Source organism: Ambystoma mexicanum, chromosome 13, assembly GCF_040938575.1.
Source record: "Ambystoma mexicanum isolate Mex_15411 chromosome 13, UKY_AmexF1_1, whole genome shotgun sequence".
Classification (NCBI taxonomy): domain Eukaryota; kingdom Metazoa; phylum Chordata; class Amphibia; order Caudata; family Ambystomatidae; genus Ambystoma; species Ambystoma mexicanum.
In genome coordinates this window covers 114,138,492-114,157,484 of record NC_090938.1, presented here as the reverse complement: position 1 = coordinate 114,157,484, position 18,993 = coordinate 114,138,492, and the positions used below count along the sequence as shown (strand labels likewise).

Here is an 18,993-nt window from a genome sequence, read left to right as displayed (position 1 = left end):
TGACCACCAGCATATCAAGGTGATGGTCCTCAATGAGGTCATGGATATCTATAGCATGGGCACCTAGTGAGGGGGCATTGATGAGTGCACTTTTGAGGGTGGAGGTGGGGGCAGGGGGTGGTGTTACCTGAACTGGGGGAAGAATCAGTGGTTTTGTTATTGGTTTGGTGTTTGAGTGGTGCGTTGTGGAGGCTTTTTTGTTGGAAATTAGTTGGCGTGGTGTTTAATTTGGTCGGTGTATTGGGTTTGGTGGTGAGTGAGGTAGCTCGTAGGGACATTTTAGTTCTAGACATGAGTCTGTTGTCTTTCAGTACCCCGGATGGGTGTGGTCCTATCATTAATGCTAATAGGTGTGGTGTGTTTGTATATAGACGGGTTGGGACTAAGGCTAGGGATGTCTGAGGTTGCTACATTCTTGATGGTGGTAGGTGTAATGTGGGATTGAGGAAATGATATGGGGAAAGGGGGGTGTGTGGGGAGGAAAGGGGTGGGGCAGGGGATGGGGAAGTGGCGTGGACAGCCTAATCTAGCTAATCCTTCGCCAACCTTGATGAAATGTCCTCTGGTGCATGGTGTAGCATTAGGGACTATACAAAAAGGGAACATAATGGTGAGGAGCGCCAGCATTATATTGGTGGGGGCTGAGTGGGCAGAGTTCAATGAACTATTTGCGCACAAGGGCTGGGTGCAATAATCCAGCGCAGGCAGGCAATGCACTAATGCAGTCACAGCATCAGCCTGGGTAGCTAGTAGGGTGCACAGGCAATGGGTCACCTAAATTCGATTTTAGTTAGCATAGTGAGACATAGCATTATATTACGATCTGAGGATCATACTTTACTAGGGAAGTGACTATGTGTGGGTACACAGAGGTATAGAGTTCCAACTGGAAAGAGTCGATAGTGCAGCACGGTAGCAGTAGCAGCTTACCTGAAGCGGGAAGGGCAGAGGTGCTGGCCCCAGGCTCCTACAGCTTCGTACAGGATCAAGACTGGGGAGCCTTTGTATGGAGGCCAGCTCTCATTGGAATCAAAGAACGATGCGGCGGCCAATAGGTGGCCGTGTTGGTGCAGCTGGCGGATCTAGAATGCTGTAGGTCTCGGGATCGGCGATTAGCCAACTTGGAGGGCCTTAGCCTCATGGTAGGCAATGGCGACTTTGCAGTATCTCGGCCTGGGTCGCTGGGAGTGCAGGACTTTCGATACGGCCACCGAAGGGGGCTGGCCCCCCGTGCGCCACAATGCGCAAACAGGGGCAAACAGGTTCGAATGGCCTTAAGAGGCCTTCGGATGGCCGCCGGCTCTTCCGCCTGCCGGCGGATGTTTGCCGCTCTTCCGCCTGCCGGCGGATGTTTGTATTTAAAAGTTGTGTACCATCTACTGCCCTAACCTTTTCCGGGCTAGTCTTTACACACAATGGAATACTTAGTGACTTGGCCAAACCCAATCCATAACATTTCCTGTGGCTCCTGAATCGAACCTAGCTGGCCCTTTACCTTTAATCTTTCCTGCCAAGAACAAGGGTACATTTAAAGTGATGTAAGAAACTGCAGACTGCACAGAATTTGCAACAAGCTGAGGGTTGGGAGTTGTCAAAGGTGTCTTGCGAGCTATTCTAGGACAATCTTTAAGTAAATGCCCTGCTCTGCCACAATACATGCATAAGCCTTCTCTGACTCTTTTCTCTTTAGTCAAAGGACCTCTAGTTTGGGAATAAACTTCCTTACTCCCTACTCACCACTCCACCTTAGGTCTCTCTGGTCTGAAATTCAGTCTAACTTCTGGGAAAATGTTCACGTTCCCCTCTGTTCACTTATCCTAAAATGCAACTGCATGGCCAAGGTAATTAAGTCCTCACAGGACGATGGTCTATCTACAATAGTAGATGAAGCATCCTTCAGTACTTCTCGCAACATTCTATAAAAGTGTTCTCTGGTCTTCTGGCCACTTAGTCTCAAGCACCAGCGACTTAAACTGGGTGATGTAGGCTACCAAATCCTTACCACCTTGTCATAATTGTAATAACTGAGTCCACCTCCTGAGCGAATAATCGCCTGTCAAACATTTTACTAAATCCTCTCAAATCTTCCAAAATGTGACTCTGCTGACTAACCAATAGGACCGACCAAGCCGCTGCATCCCCTGATGGAAATGACAAAATAAAGGCTACCTTCGAAGTTCCTGAAGTAAACGCCTCCGGACGACAAAGGAAACATAATTGACACTGAGTCACAAACACTGAATCTTTTAGAATCACCCCTAAAGCATTCATGGGCAGTTAACTGGATGGGTAGATGACATTCCTTACTCCTAACCAACAATTTACTCTTTCTCCTAATCACTTGCTGCTCCTCCCGCGTTAAATCTGGGGGTCCTGAATCCTCTGCCATGTCATCCGGTAATGGAGTTCATTGCGCTTGCAATTCACTAACTTTTTCAACTAAACCTTCCACCTTGATTCAAAAATTAATTCTCATTCCTGACTGCCTTTTAACTCTTGCCTGATTTCAGACCACACCCCTCCCAACGAGTTTAGTGAGAAACCTGTGGGGTCCATATCGGCTCAGATGGAAGATTCACCTTAGGCCTTTCATACTATCAGGTTCCTGTTTTGCCTTCCGTAGGCGCTTCTGAACACCATAGTCCCTCACCAGCTGTTCTGAGCCCCACCTTTGATTTACAGTGTATCATATCAGATGGAGGGGGAAAGGGGAATGGGACAAAACAAACACAGGAGCTCTTCTTAATACTTATTCACACCCTTCATGCTAATTGAAAGGCATTAAAACACAATTGCACATTAACTGCAAATGGAACACTTCTAATTTTTATTTTAGGACAGAAAGCCTCCGCCACAAGCTTAGAGGAAAAGATTATTTTTATGCTTTTGCAGTCTTTTCTAAATCAAGATTAAGTCTCACCAAATTTCACCCTTTGACGTTCCTGGCAAATTGGTATTCTTTGCTACTGAACTTGGACATTTCATCTGGTTCCAAAAGGAAAAGATTTTAAAGTGCTGTTTTTATTAATGAACCCTTTAGTTTGTGGTTTAACAGCTTTCTACTTATTGCCAGCCTTCTTCCTTTTATAGCATTTGTCTTTCCAGGAAAAAAACCTTAAAGAATGAATGTCCATATACAGTTTAAAACTCCTAATTACCTAAGGTGCGCACCCTAATCTACATTTCCCATAATGCCTGAGAAGATGGCCACCGCCTCTTCAATTGCACATGTGTGTATTCAGAAACTCATAACAAATAGCTTTTGGGAGTAAACATCTTCCTGATGCACGAGAGTTATTCAGAATTTTGTTCTGTTTGCTCGGTGAAAAAGGTACTGACTTCCCTTCCTTATGTACACAGAACGTTTGGTATATGCCTGCCGACTTTTTTTTTGCCTATGCACACTTTCTGAAATTGAAGCTGCGTGCTAAGGCGAAGCTCTGTTCACTTGCTTGAACACGTGAAAACAAATGTGTGACGTCGAAGTGTAGGGGGACCTGCGAAAAGTCACGTCAAATCAGATTGCTTTACTAAGGGTCTTAACTCTGTTCAGGAAACTACACTTCATGGATAAACTCCAAAGTGCTGCTCGTCTCTTAAGAATAAATGTGCTACTCAAACAGTTAAACATTGCGAGATGGTTGTGTTAAGGCTGAAAGCTCCCCAAAGCTTATAAAGAGATGTTCAAGATTCAAAGTCACAACATCAAAACTCTGTGCACTTTAAACTGTTACTAAATGCTTCTGCGCTGCTTTCCCTGGTAATTATAACTATCTGAGTCTTATTTGCTGTAGTTCGCCAAAAAGCTGCGGTCCACACCAGTTAATTGTAGACTATAGATCACTTTAGACTTGCTTAAATCTTCTGGCTTCAAATGTCAAAAAGGGGTAAGCCTAAAGGGAACTAATAAAAACATGACTGATTAAACTAAGTGAAATGATGAAAGGCAATTTAAAATGGACTGCCAGGACAATCTGCCATTAACATTCTAAATTGGATCTCAGCTGAGGGAATGCACCATCTTGTCCTGGGTTCAAGCCCAATCCACCATTTTGAATGCTCAACTCTGCAGATCTCTGAAAAAAGGCATTAAGGAAAACCGGCAACGATTTAATATTGCACACAAAACCACAACCTTCACACTTTAGCGCGCTGCAGGCTCTGTGTGTCCTAGTTCTTAGACTAACCCTTCCAACATGACCCCTAATGTCCCTGCCAGGGACCTATACACCAGTGTTTTCAGGTGCCACGAAACACGATGGAGGTGCGGGGGGGGGGAAGGGGGAAGGGCAACATGGCAATCAAAAGAATACAACAAAGAAAGTTATTGGCCATGTGACAATCGTACCGTGCAAGTGCATGACAAGGTGATAAGTGCAAGGGTGTGTGTGGGTGTGGGTGGGGGCCGGGGGGTTGAGGGAGAAAAGCAAGAGTGGGGCCTGGCAAGTGGCAAGTGCTAGTGGACTGTGGGGAGGGGTGGGGTGGTGGTGTTTAAGAGTGCAGTGCACAGGACTGGGTCCGGTAAAGGGAGCCCAAGGGGAAGTGCTGGCAAAGGTATGCTGGGAGGAACTGGTGGGGGGGGGGTGGTCTGGTCCCTGTATGACCCTGAAGGGACCAGGCCCCAGTGGCAGGTGGAGAGTTGGGAAGGAAGAGGAGAAAAGGAAGGTCTTGAACAGTTTCCTGAACTTAAGATCTAGAGGGAGGTGCTAGCTGAGGAGAGGCAACTACCTTCACTCTCTTTCGGGAGAGAAATCTGGATGTAGAGGTCTCGGACCCCAGACAGCCTTGTGGATGATGAAAAGGGTTTTGAATTTGATACTTGCAGGGCTGGAGAGATGCGGTCCATGGGCTTGAGGCCAAGGATAAGTCTAGCAGTGCTATTCTGGAGTAGCTGTAGGGGGCAAAGGGAGGAAGGTTGAGGAAGAGGCTGTTGCAGTAACCTAGCTTAGAGAGGACAAGGGCTCTAGAGACATTTATCTTCTGGGGGAAGGTAAGAAAAGATAGAATGAAGCTGAAAATCTGAGTTTTTGGCACGGTCTGTGATGTATGGAGAGAAGGAGAGAGAAGAGTCAAAGATGATCCCAAGGTTTTTTGTCTCACATGGGCGGGCGGAGGGGACCCAAGGAGTCTGGCCAGAGGGGGAAACTAGGGGAAGGCGTCCATTGAAAAATCTGTCTTGCTGGTGTTGAGGCAGAGATCATAGGTAGAGCACCATGCCTGAATAGCATTCAGGTAGTTGGGTATAAGACAGAAGGAAGAGCTAGGGGAACGCAGATGGAAAGAGCCATCTGTGTAACACTGGAAATGATGGGAGTAGATGGAGATCGGGTGGGCCAAAGGGCCAGGTAGATGTTGAAAAGCCATGGTGATAGGATAGATCTGAGGGACACCACCAGTAGTGAGGTGGAGGAGAGAAAAGGGTCCATTGGAGAGGAAAGAGGTAAGCCACGCCAGTGCCCTGTCTGTGATGCCTAGGGTATCACGGAAACTGGTTGAGAATCGGGTGGTTGACTATCGGAAGTGTGAGTCCAGATTAGAGAGTAGGTCATCTTGGGTATTACTTCTGGCTACCATGAAACCAGGCTGGTGGGCATGGAGGCAGCCAGCCATTTTGGTGTGGAGGGTCAGTTGAGGGATGACCAGCTGCTCCGTGAGTTTGCCCAAGAAAGGGGGGGGGAGGGAGTCGATAGTTAGCCGGGGAAGAGGGATCAGCAGACTTTTTTAGGAGATGGTGCACAAAAGGGGTTGGGAAGAAGCCTGTGGCAAGAGTGGTTGCAGAGGTCATCCACGGCAGGGGTGAGTGTTGGCTGTCCTTGATGGCTCTGGAGGAGCAGGGTAGCACCTGTTTAGGGGAGATTTTCATAGAGCGGACAACTCTTGCGATATCGGGTGCAATGGGAGAGAGGAAGCAGACTTTGGGGGAGGGAGCGGAGGTCCGAAGAGGTGGAGGGAGGTGAGGGGAAGAAGATGGCAGAGGACATGAGTTTTGGAGGGAAAGGGTGAGGCCAGTGCAGAGCATAAGACCTAGGAGGAGGAGAAAAAGAGAAGACTGCGGTAGGATTGGCGAGTTCCTTGCAGATTTTAGAGTTCAGCAGTGTTATTTGTGTCTACAGAGATGCAGGCTTGGACATGAGCTCTTTTCTTGGAGCAGATGGAAAGACAGTATTTCCTTTGGAGTAGACTGCAGGCCATTTTGTCGGGATGAACTAGATGCTATTCCTCTTTGCACTTTAGTTTCAAAGCGGCTAAGTCAGTTATACCAAGGGTTGCATTTGGAGGCGGGCTTCATGCGGATCCTCATTACAGGGGCAGGGATGTCCAGGGTGTTTGTGATGGAGAGATGGATGTTACGACAAAGTCAGATGGCGAGTCCAAAGGAGGAGGTGGGGGGGGGGGGAGAAGAAAGGCAGCGACTGACGCACCTAATCGGTCGAATGATGGTAAACGAGAGTGGTGACACGCGAGACCAAGGAAGGAAGGAAGAGAGGAGATTAGTTGAGCCAGCAGGGAGGTAGTGATGGCGGTTGGAAAGCAGGATGTCTGTCGAGATGAGGGCATCCAGGGTGTGGGTTGGGCCGAAGGGTAGGATGGTGAGGGAGTGTGTTGCCGAGGTCACATAAGAGAATGTTGGCCACATCAGGGGAGTCTAGGTGGATGTTTAAGTCCCCAAAAAGATGAGTTTGGGGGAGGAGGCAAAAAGAGGAGAGGTTGGCCCATTCATAGAGGAAGACTGAGGATGGATGGTGCAGGGTCTGTAAATCGAGAGTCTGAGAAAGGAGACAGCCTGCAGACTAGGCTTTCAAAAGAGGAGTAGGAATGAGTGGGGCTAATGGAGGTAGGATCCCACTTGGGGAAGATCAAAGCCATTCCACCACCAGATCGGGATGGTCTGTGGTTGGATATGATCTTGTAGCCATCTGGAAGAAGATTGTCGAAAGCTGTGATGGAGCTGGCCTTGAGCCATGTCTCAATGAGGGCGAGGACATCAAGGTCTTCAAGGAGGCGACATTTAGGCTTCAAGAGCCTACCGGTCTTGCGCTAAATAATCGTGGTCCCTTGGAAGGCAGCCGTTCAATGGGATGTCTGAAAGCACAATGTTGTGTGTGTGCGCAATGGGGGTTTAAGGCATTCTCTACTTTTACAGAAAGTATGAGAAATACCTTGCCCCCACTCTCAGTACTGCATCTCCTTTTTGATGTGTCGCGCCGTTCAGCGTTTGAATGCTACACTGCTGTTCTCCTCTATGCTTTCGGATGCAGATCAGTGTGATTGTACCTCGATTAGACCTCGGCAGTCATTCCATCAACGGAGACTGTCTTTAGCATTCACCCTCTCGAGGGTGAAACAGTCTAAGGACAGTGATGTGTGAAGGGCTATGGGTACCCATATACATAGAGCAGATGGTGTTACAAGATGCCCTTTTTTCTGAATCCGAAAAGAAATGTAATGCTCTGCACCAATTACTAGATGACAGCCTATACAACGCATGTGATTCTCAGCAGATGGAAGCTTCAGAAAGACTATTCTTGGTAAATAATATTTGTCATATTTAGAGGTTAGCAGTCAAGAAGTGATGTTTACTACCGTTATTGGGAAGAGAACTGGTCTCAGTGAAGCTTTGTCTTTTTGTCAATTAGATGAGCTTTGATCCCAACCTTCTCCACAACAATGGACACAATGGATACCCTAATGGTACATCAGCAGCTCTACGTGAAACCGGGATTATTGAAAAGCTCCTGGCATCCTATGGCTTCATTCAGTGTTCAGAGCGTCAAGCCAGACTCTTTTTCCACTGTTCACAGTACAATGGTAACCTGCAAGAGCTAAAAGTAGGAGGTAAGACTATGTTGACTGGTTTGTTCCTGTTCAATCCTATGCACAATGAGCTCAGATGGTTCTTCATATATTTTTGTAGGCCGTGATCAAATATCAAGCTGCATGAAATGATCATCTTTTAAAGGCCACATGAAGAAAGCATGCAATCTTTCTCCAAAACGTGATTAAAATATCTTTGTTTCATATCTAGGGAGAAATTTGTAGTGGCAACATTCAAACTTCAGTCAATAATACAATTTCCGGGTAGGTTGATAATGTTCTTTAATGGCAGTCTGCAAACCAGCATACAAATAATCCAAAGAAAACAAACCCAACCTATGAATTGTATATAGTGCTGCAACTCGCCCCCTCCACTTTCAGGGTTTACATGGTTTATATACCATTAACTCGCACAGGCCTTCTATGGAAGGGGTGGGCCCTGCAACTTTCAATAGCAATAGTATACATTGTTTCAGGGTGGTTTCAAACCGGACTACATGATTTTCATAACCTGGCCAGTCAAGTCGATTGTAATGCAGCAATCCTAAACAAACAATAAAATGCAATTGGTAAAATAACAAAACATTTTAAAATGCATTTCCATAAAGATAAAAACTTCAGATAAAGCAAAACAATTTGACTAGGAAGGATAATTGCCTTTGGAAAACATTTAAAATGTAAGATTTAAAATTGCAATTCGATATGAAGAAGAGTGAAAACTATCCCTTATATAAATGAAATTGAGGCCCATATGTTAAGCAGTTTTACCAAGGCCTGCCTAAATTCTTCCGGATGCTTTCTCGGCCCCCAAGCTCTTGTCATGAACAAATGCAGATCCCAAAAGATAGCATTGTTTTGCGGCACAAGACAATAAAGGAGGGCTGGTCTGAACAGCTTTAATCCTTTGTATCTTACCCACCACCTTTTACTTCAGATAGACAAGAGTTAAGCTTATTAGGATTAAATCTCATTAGCAGTAACTTTCTGCGCTCTGTGGAATAGGGGCTCTATTCAAAGTAAAGGCTCCAGTCTGATTAGGAGATGCAAATATAAGTTGAGGCCCATTTGTGTGTTCCCATACCAATCGCTTCTCTATTGTCTTTTTAGCCTATTGAGTAGCAGGGCTTTCACCTTCACTTTGTAATATTTATCTTTTAACTCTGGCCTTGCATACCATTGGGAGGCATTGATTGACTTTCGCATGGGACAGCCACTGTATTTTAGTGGCCTCCCGATTTTGTAAAGTGTCATAATATGGTCAACCAGCATCAGTGAGGTTCTCCTAACTTGGTGAGTATATTTTGCAACCTGCAGCAGACCTATTCAGATACATTTCTAGTGAGTGCATTTTCTACAACTACAGTTCACATAGCGCATGCAGTGCCTTGCCCCCCCTAATATTACAGCTTCTGCTTGCTGAAGATGTCTTGCCTGGCGAGGCATGGATCTAAAATGCACTTTTTGAATGGATTGTGCCCTCGCATGCATTCCTCATCTTATGCTAATCGTATCCCAGCTTCACGTGCTTCGGGAAAAATGTCACCAGGGGGCGCTGTGATCGAAGCCGCGGAGTCGATGTCCCCCGAGGGCCGCCGTCAAATTCATCCGCTGTATAAATGGCTCGCGCAGCGCCTGATACCTCAGTTCCGTTTTTCCGACGCAATAGCTTTGTGTTACGAACAGCGCATCAAGCATTTTGTTGACAATGTCTTTGTCAACTCCCTCCACACCCAAGACGGGGTTCAAAAAATGTCTGAAGTGTGGCAGGAAGATGTCTATAACCGTCCACCATCTGAATTGCCTCTGGTGCCTCAGCCCAGACCATCGGGTTGATGAGTGAGGGTCCGGTCAGGCCATGTCAAATAAGGCTCTTGGGGAACGCAGAGGTAAGCTGGTGTTGGGGGGGGGGGGGGCGAAATAAGTCTTCGAAAAGACAAAAGGATTTGGATGAATCCGGTAGAAAATCTTGTCAGGCGTTGAGGAGGTAGAGATCGGAAAGTCGCTTGAGGAAGTCTTCCTTGTCTTCGAAAAAGTCAAAGCGACGTCATGGCTCTTCTTCCTTCTCATCCTCTTCTGAGAGGAGAGTAACTTACCCTCCAAAGCTCGATTCCCCAGAAAAATGGGAGTTCTTCATGGCTTTGATGCTGAAAATATTCGAGAAAGCGGCCCAGTGCCCCTCAAAGTTGCCGCATGGTGATCATGCCTCTACTCACTCTAAAATTGATAGCGGAAAATCAAGATCCAAACATGTAAGGTTTGTAAAAGAGTAAAGAGTGTCTTCAGGGGAAAGTTCCCTGACGCCTCGCACGAAGTCTTAGCCTCTGGTGCATAAATTGGGGCCAACGGAATGGCATCAACGTTGAAACCAAAACTCGACAGTCAATGACCTTCGCGTCGAGACCGCTGCCAAAAATGATGTTGACGCCTTCAACGGCATCGAAGCCTCCTTCGACACCATCGAAGTCAGCGTCTACTCTTTCGACGCCTTTGCCTTTATCGAGGCCGCCTTTGATACCAAGACCCTCCATACCTAGGCAAATTCCACCTTCTTTGCCTGAAAAGACTTTACACCCACAACCAAGACAGGATTTGTTTTAGATCCATGTCTTCTATATATGAAGAACATTCCTCTGAAGAGGATGTCACTCCAGCTCGAGTTAGATTTGGATCCAGAGAAGTTCCTGAAGAACTAGTGGACCCACAGTCTAAAACAGACCTTTATGACTGTCTCAAATGCAAGTAGCTTAGACACTTCACCTGAAGTGGAATTTTAAAGGCCAGACCCTACAGATCATGCTGATCCCAGTTATAGAAATCTTATGGGAAGGGTCATTGATTTCATGGGTTGGAAAGCAGTTCCCCCGGATTTTGACCAGGACGACATGACTGACATCCTGAGTGATGGTCTTTTAAAAGATCCTGTTGTCCCATTCCACAAAGCACTACAAAAGAGTAATGGCAAATTGGAAACCCTCCAGATCCGATTGCAGCAGTAAATAAGAAACTGGTGCCAACATATAGACCAGCCTTGTCCTATCCAGAATATTTATCAAAACATCAATTTCCTGAAAGTCTAGTGGTGCAAGCTGCAACCTCCACTAGGCAATCTGCTTACCCATCAATACCACCAGACAGGGTCGATAAAGTTGATGCTTGGGCCCGGAAAGCTTTTACTTCGGGCTGCATGGCCCTGAAATCAACTGTCACTTGCACATTAGCAAGATTTACCTGTACCCTCTGGTACTGCTGCATCTCAGCGGCTGAACGCATCCCAGAAGGTGAAGAACGTGATGGTTTCCGGTCTATAGTGAAGGATGATAAAGAAGCTCTGGAGGAATGCCTTCAGTCAGGATTGGACACTGCGGATAGTATAAGCAGGCCCATGGCATCTAGCAGTCTTGCGCAGATTTGCATGGCTAAGGAAATCTGGCTTTGCACCTGATGTGGAGTCTAGTTTACTTAATATGCCTTGACAGCTTGAGGTTGTTTGGCAGCAAGGCGGACGAGAGCTTGGAGAAGCTGCAGACTGCGAAAGCGGCAGCGAAATCACTCGGCGCCTCTATAAGACAACCTCAGCAACGCTCTTATGCAGGCTTATCTTCCTCAAAGAGTCGCCCTTCTCGCTTTTATTCCTCTTTTGGAAAAGGGAGAGGGCAGGCCAGTCAGAGGCCAACAGAGAAAACCCTTTTGTGGTGGAAAAGGGAGAGGTGCTAGATCGGCCACAGCAGCTATCTCCTCAGCCACAGCTGCAGCCGCTGCAAAGCCACTTTGAGCTCTTCACCCCCAAGACCCTGGTGGGAGGCAGAATCACTCGGTATCTGCTGGATGAGTAGCGGGGCATTACGTCAGATCCCTGGGCACTAGAGATAGTGACCCATGGTTACTGTCTTCCTTTTCATCAAAGACCTCAAAATCATCAACCGGGAGCAAACCCTGCTAGAGAAAGGTGCAATAGAACATGTACCTGTAGCGGAGAGGAACAAGGGCTGGTGCTCCCCCTATTTTCTCATCCCCAAAAAGAACGGAGGATTGGACCCATCTTGCACTTCAGAAGCTTGAACAAGTTCCTCAGGAAGGACAAGTTCAAGATGGTGACCCTTTCTCAGATCCTTCAGGCTCTTCAACCTCAGGACTGGCTAGTTTCATTGGACCTTCAGGATGTTTACTTTCATGTGCCAATCCATCTCAAGCACAAAGTACCTGAGTTTTGAAATTGGAGGGTCTCGTTATCAGTTTCGGGTTGTACCATTTGGACTAACCTCCGCCCCAAGGGTTTTCACCAAACTGATGGCAGTGGTGGCAGCGAGTATCAGAAGGGGGATTCACGTCTACCCTTATCTGGACGATTGGCTAATCGGGGCGAGTTCATCCGAGCGAGCCCAGGAAAATCTGGCATTGACGTGCCACTTAGTCTGGGAATATCCCTCAATTACAAGAAGTCACAAATGATTCCAAGCCAAAAACTCCAATTCATTGGAGCGATCCTGGACACTTCCTCAGGGAAAGCCTCGCCTCTCGAGGAGAGAGCTCACCACATTCTGCAGATGTTGATGAAGTTTTAAAATGCCCAACATCTGCCTGCATTTGACTTCGTAAGGTTACTAGGCCTCATGGCATACTCCATGTTTCTGGTTCCAGAGGCCATATTGAGGATGAGATCCCTTCAGTGGGCCCTCCGGACTCGGTGTTCCTAGTTTTCAGGGGAGATGTCAGATCTTCTACAAGACCCGACCAAAGTGGCTCAAGATCTCCTATGGTGGGCTTGCAAGTAGAATATCCTCAAGGGGGAACCCTTTTGGCAAACATGGCCGGCGAGCATGGTAGTGACGGACGCCTCACTCACGGGGTGGGGAGCCCAATCAACAATTTGACAATCAGCAGTCGTTGGTCTTAATCGTAGTCCAAACTACACATCAACCTTTTGGGGCTGAGCAATCAGACTAGCGCTGAAGGCTTTTCTGCTCTCTGTACAGTGAAAGAATATCCTGATGACGGACAACACAGTGGCCATGTACTACCTCAAGAAAAGAGGAGTAGGATCACTTCCCCTGAGCAGAGAGGCAATGCAGCTCTGGTTCTGGGCAATGCAAGAAGGAATCTGTCGGCAGTTCACTTCGCCGGAGAGCTAAACATGGCGGCAGATGCTCTCAGCAGGCAGCAGTCTCCCACGAATGGGAGCTAGCTCAGGAAGTCCTCGAGAGATCTTCGCCCTTTGGGGAACCCCTCAAGTGGATCTGTTCGCGACCGGGGCCAACCGGAAGTGCGAACTGTATTGCTCAAGGCAATTTCCCCAAAGAGGAGCTCTAGGGGACGCATTCGTAGTTGACTGGGTATTTCCACTTTACGCGTTTCCTCCAGTCCCTGTGATTCCTTAGGTAATCAGGAGGTTGAGAAAGTTCAGGATAACCATGATCCTAATTGCCCCGGATTGGGCCCGGAGGGCGTGGTACCCGGACCTTCTGGACATGCCAATCTGCCCTCCAATAAATCTTCCTCAAAGAGGATCTTCTCTCGCAAGAGGAAGGTCGGGTTCTCCATCCAGAGGTCAAGACACTCGGTCTTCACACATGGCTTCTGAGAGGCTGAGATGTAAGGATTGGCACTTCCTGGATGACGTAATGGAGATTTTGCTTTCGGCCAGAAGGCCAGCAACAAAATCCCTGTATCTGTCATTGGAACAAATTCAGTAACTGGTGCAGGGATAAGAATGTGGATCCATTTCTTTTTAATACAACAGTACTTTCTTTTCTCTTATACTTAGCCAATTTGGTGCTCCAAGTTGGAACGATAAAAGGTTACTTGACAGCGCTATCTATCTTTAAGTGCTCCTTGGAAGAGGTGTCCTATTTTTAAAATGCCTTTTAGTCATGCAATTCTTGAAAGGGTTGACCAATGTATACGCTCTGCCTTTTTTTGGTGCCCATCTGGGATTTAAATAGTCTTAATGTGTGTGCTCCTTTCGAACCTTTACATTCTTTTTTTTTTTTTTTTTTTTAAACTTTATTTTATTAACATTTTCATAATATAACAAACAGGCTGGAAGCATTACCATAGATTCAACATGTCATCAGCCCTCAAAGAGGAAGAGCCCCCCCCCCCCCGCCCCCCCAGAGAAGAAAAAAGGAAAAAACAAACCCTCCCCCCATTAACTTGGATCCAGTAGAACCCCCTTTGCAGGGAGATGCGTTGCAAACTTTGTATGACCGGAGTTCGGGAAAAAAAGCAAGAAAATTCCAACTGCGTGATAGGCTGTATGTCGTCCATTCTCCCCCGGGACGTGGGTCCTCATTTCCATCCACATTCCCTCCTCGAGCCTCAGTGGACCTCCCATCCCCAGATCTGCTGTACTCCGTACCAGTTAGCCTGAAAGGAGTTCATGTCATTGTTCATCATCGCTGTTAGTTTGTCCATCAAGAACATGTTTTTAACCTTGTGTGTCCAATCCTCCTTTGTGGGCATCCCCCTGCTCTTCCATTTCTGGGCCAATGCCACCCTCCCGGCCAATGCCACCCTCCCGGCCCTCAGCATTGTTTCCCACATCCTCGGGTATCTGTGTACCTCCGTATCCTCTGGGGGGAGGCCCAGCAGTATTGTTAGGGGATTGTGGGGAAGCGATTCCTCCGTGACTTCGGCGATCCAGCCCCTTACCCTCTCCCAGTATGTTTGCGCTTTCGGACAGTGCCACCACATGTGGCCCCTCGTGCCTGGTTGGTCACATCCCCTCGGGCAGGCGGGGGAAATTCCCGTGAACATTTTTGACAGTTTGATGGGATCTCTGTGCCACCCCTGTAGAATTTTAAAATTGTGCTCCATGTCTGCAGTGAACAGGTTCCCGTGGAATGCTATTTTGAATATCCTCGACCAGGAATCCTCAGATATTTCTTCCCCGGCCAGCTCGTTCCAGAAAGTGCGGAACCCCCTCCTCTTCTCCAGGTCAACCGTGTTGAGGATTCTGTACATTGCAGATACCGCCCCCTTCCTGGAGGTTGCAGTATCGAGTAGTTTCTCGAAGGGGGTCATCTGCCTCTTTAGCCGCTGGCCCCATGCTTGATCGCACAGGATACCCTTCAATCGGAGATACTCGAATATGGAGATTGTCTCCGGGCCGAGGGCGGTCTGCAAATCCTCGTATGGTAGGAAATCTCCCTCTTTGAACAATTGTCCTGCCTGACCATTAAGACTGCTCACTCTTAAGACATTTCTGTAAGTAGCTATAACATCAGCCCGCAGGGTAAGTGAGTTGCAGGCACCGCCTTGTAGGGCCCCTTACACCGTTTTCCATAGGGACAAGGTTATTTTAAAAGTCAAACCATGCTTCTAGCCTAAAATAGTGTCTGATTTTCGGTTTCTATATTTCCAGATTGAAAAATCTCAGACAATGTGACCAACTATTTGTTGGGTATACTCAGCACAAATTGGGCCTTGCAGTATCCAAAACTCTCTATCCAGATGGATAATTCTAGCAATCTCTAAATGCTATAAAATAGCTGGGAAAGAGCCTCCAGATGGATTAAGGGCTCATTCAACCTGAGGCATGGCAACTTCCACGCCCCTTCAGAGGTGTGTTCCAATGCAGGATATTTGTGCTGCAGCCACCTGGTTGTCAATGCACACCTTTGTAAAGCATTACTGCATGGACTCCATTTCATACCAAGGAGGACTATTTGCAAAAGCTGTCCTTCATTCAGTCCATAATTGAAATGTCTAGTACTCCCACCTCCAAAATTATGGGAGTCTATATCATGATGCCTACCCCCAGGCATCCGGGAGCAGGCATCTAGACATTTAGTAAAACCTCAGCAGCCCCGGCTAGCCTTGGGCGCCAGGCTCATAGTAGGAATCGGTCCTGGCGCCTAAGGGGCCAGGCTCATAGTCATAACTTACCTCAGGCAGACCATGCTGCAAATGACTCCAATCCAACATGAAGCCTGAAAGGAACCATTTTTCTACAGGGACTATTTTTTACTCGGGTGTGGTTTTAGGGACTTCTTACCTGGGACTACTTTTGAGGCTATTTAAACCACACCCGACCAGCAACACACGCTTCGCGTTATTCTGCATCCAGCAGCGTAACACTCACTGTGCCTGCAGCCTGCATCCAGTCTTCTGCCACGCCCGCCTCGAATCTGGAGCTCCTAAAACAAAGAGGAAAGAAAGGGACAAGGTTAGAAAATGAACTTATTTCTGTTCCACAACTGATTCTGGATCCATCTCGTCTCATGACCTGTAAAGATAATTTCTGCACGCGCCGCACCTCCAGCTGCAGCGCTGCGCCATACTCGCCAGTCTTCACAGCATCCTTCAGGTCGTTGCTGCCTCCATTTCTTTGCCAAACTTCGGCACCTAGGAGACAAAAGAAAACCACAAGCTGAGCCGAGGGAACCAACAAATATAATTCTTACCACCATAGACTTGGCTGATTTACCACCGGAGGCATCCTTTTGTGACTCCATGTTTTCACGTGCCGCATCTGCAAAAGAGACAAAACACGTTTTTCCTCGTGCAACATTTACCGGACAGTGCCGGGTAATACTCTTACCTGAGCGCCACCAGCTGCAACAAGAGCATCTTTTCACGAGCCAGCTGCAAGACAAGAAAGGAAGGGGGGGGGGGGAACAAGAGTGAACATCGGACATATTGAACTCTATGAACTTAATACTTACTGGTCCTCACCAGGAACCTCAGAGTCGATACACTCGAACTCTCCCGAGCCTTCATACCAGTGAAGTAACTGGAATCGACGCGCCCCTGCAAATCCACGCAGGATGGTGAGCTCATCTTTCAAGAATATAAGGTGAGATTGCTGTGAGGGCATTTCGGGGGTGATTAGTTGGGGAGGACTGTGGGGGTGCCATCACTTGAATCCACAAGTGGCTAAATCCATCTCTCCACTTGCAGGAGAATATTTCTACGGGTTAAGCAGACAAGATTAGGAGGGCAGATCCAGACAGTCATCGCTGCACTACGCATCACGTGGGTGGAGACCGCAGCTGTCCGGGTCCGACCGACGCCCGTGTGGGAGCCAGGTGAGCGTAAAAGTCTATCATAAGATGAGGAATACGTGGGAGGACACAATTCTTTCGAAGAACGTTACTTACCAACTGTAACATTCTTTCGATTGGATGTTCCTCACATGTATTCTCTAGGATAAACTACTGTTTCCAAGAGTAGTAAAGTGAAATTGACTTACCTTTTTCTCTTTCTAGACCGAGCACACTATCTTGGCGTGCTGGAGGGTTTGCTTAGTATCCCCTTTGTCTACCTTCTCATGTAACGTTATGTTACCTTTTCTACAATTAATGGTTGGTGGCAGTGGTTTAATTTTCCTACCATTGTGCGTTTGTTTTGTACCGCAGGCTGAATCCTCAGCTGCAGTATTGCACCCATGGGTTCCAACTTTGTTAAAATGGCCCTGGTTGTCTTTTTTTTCATTATTTCCTGTTGGAAAGGTCTTTCTTGAGATTTACTCTGCGGACCAAACCTGGTTTGGTCCATTTGTTTTTGTCTTTGGCTCCAGCATGTCTGGCAGGGCAGGAAGCGAGGGAGGTTCCCGAAACTCCTTGTGCTTAGTCTCCTTGGTTACAGGAATGTACCTGTTAGGCAAGATTGTATGCACTACCCTGTGGGAGACTGCACCAGCCTTGTCCTCTTGGCAATAGTTAACCCAACCTTTGGTATAAGTCTGTACTACAAATGTTGGTAGAGAGCCTGAGCAATCAGGCTTATTTCAAGAGGGGCCAATGTGAGCTGTAGGGTTGCAACATAGTTTCACAGTGAAAAGTATCCAAATAACGCTTAGACTCAAGGTTTCCTTATGAAATACTTATTAATTTAAACATGTAGTTGAATAAGCCTTCTTTAGAAGAGAGCAAATATGTAACACTTAAATATACTTAAAATACCCTGTTTCAATAAATCAGATGCCTTTTTGGGATGGCACACACTTACTACACCCTGAGGTGACTTCAATAACTAGGACACTGTGGACATTGATATATCACTAGTACATTTATAGCAATACGGAGTTGGGTGTCAAAAGGAAAAGGTTAGAGGAGGAAACCATGGTTTGCACGTTTCTCGAACAGGTAAGCACTTAAACACCACCCCTAATGCAATATAGATTATCCCTTTTCCAGCTATACAAGTAAAGCATGTATGACTTTTTGGAGGGACAGATCAAAACAGTCGGAGGTTGGAGTCATTTGAGCACAGTTTAGGGAAGCTGAGGCACTGTTTGAAGCTGAGTAAAAAGTCTTGCACAATGTTGGAGAGCTTTGTAGAAAAATAAATCTCTTTTGGGCCACAAGCTGGTGGGCTTGTGAGGGGCAAAGCTGCAAGCAACTCTGCCAAAGGCAGCAAATGCAAGTCTCAACTAAGAGCTAGCAAGGCGCCACAAGAGGCAAGTACCTCTTAGTTCATAGTACCTTAAGTCTGAAGAAATTGGTTCCAGCTGCCTTCTGTTCCTGTTGTAGTATGGCAGATCCTGTTGTTCCTGGGCCTCAGTCGTGGAGACAAGAGGGAGGACGTCTGGGGACCCCTGCACTAGGATTCGAATGTCCGCGGCAGCAATGGGCAAAGTTCAGGTCAGCGGCACTTGTCGCTGTCAGCTTCTCGCGAATAGCACCACTGTGGTTCTTGGACACCTTGTGCACTTTTCTTGCTTCTGGGATGGAGCTCTTTGAGGTGGCTCATGCTTGATCAGTCCTGCTTCGAGGGAGTTCAGAGTATTTTCCTGGAGCTCGGGTCGGCTTAAAAACGATGCACTTCATTGTGGTGTTCTTGTATTTTGGCACTCTGTTCCTGCAGCAGCAATGGTTTGGTGTGCAGAGTACGTCTCAAGAAGGACCTTTACAACAAGAAATGGCGACAAAATGGGCACCCATGGGTGCTATACTGCAGCTGTGAATGCAGCCCACGGTTAAAACTCAATGATAGTAAACAGTAAACCACTGCCACCAGCCATTAATTGTAGCAAAGGTAACATAAAAAAGTGACATGAGAAACTAGTCAAAGGGGATACTAAGTAACCCCTCCAGCACTCTATGGAAGATGGTGTGTGCTGGGTCTACAAAGTTACAAAAGGTAAGTAGTTATTTTCACTTTACTGCTCTTGGAAATGGTGGTAGAGTAAACCTTCAGGGATCCACAATGCCTCCTTAGCCTTCACCCCTGAAGATG

The 18,993-nt window shown here is 47.0% G+C and overlaps 1 protein-coding gene across 6 annotated transcripts in view; it reads left to right on the top strand.

The window, feature by feature from the left end:
* Positions 1-18,993, top strand: part of CSDE1 (cold shock domain containing E1) — a 1,384,522-nt gene that overhangs the window by 199,612 nt on the left and 1,165,917 nt on the right. For all 6 annotated transcript variants that reach the window (XM_069633412.1, XM_069633411.1, XM_069633408.1 and 3 more), the window contains one exon: positions 7,638-7,836. In XM_069633412.1, the coding sequence (XP_069489513.1) occupies positions 7,638-7,836 (199 nt within the window). The remainder of the gene's footprint in view (positions 1-7,637; positions 7,837-18,993) is intronic.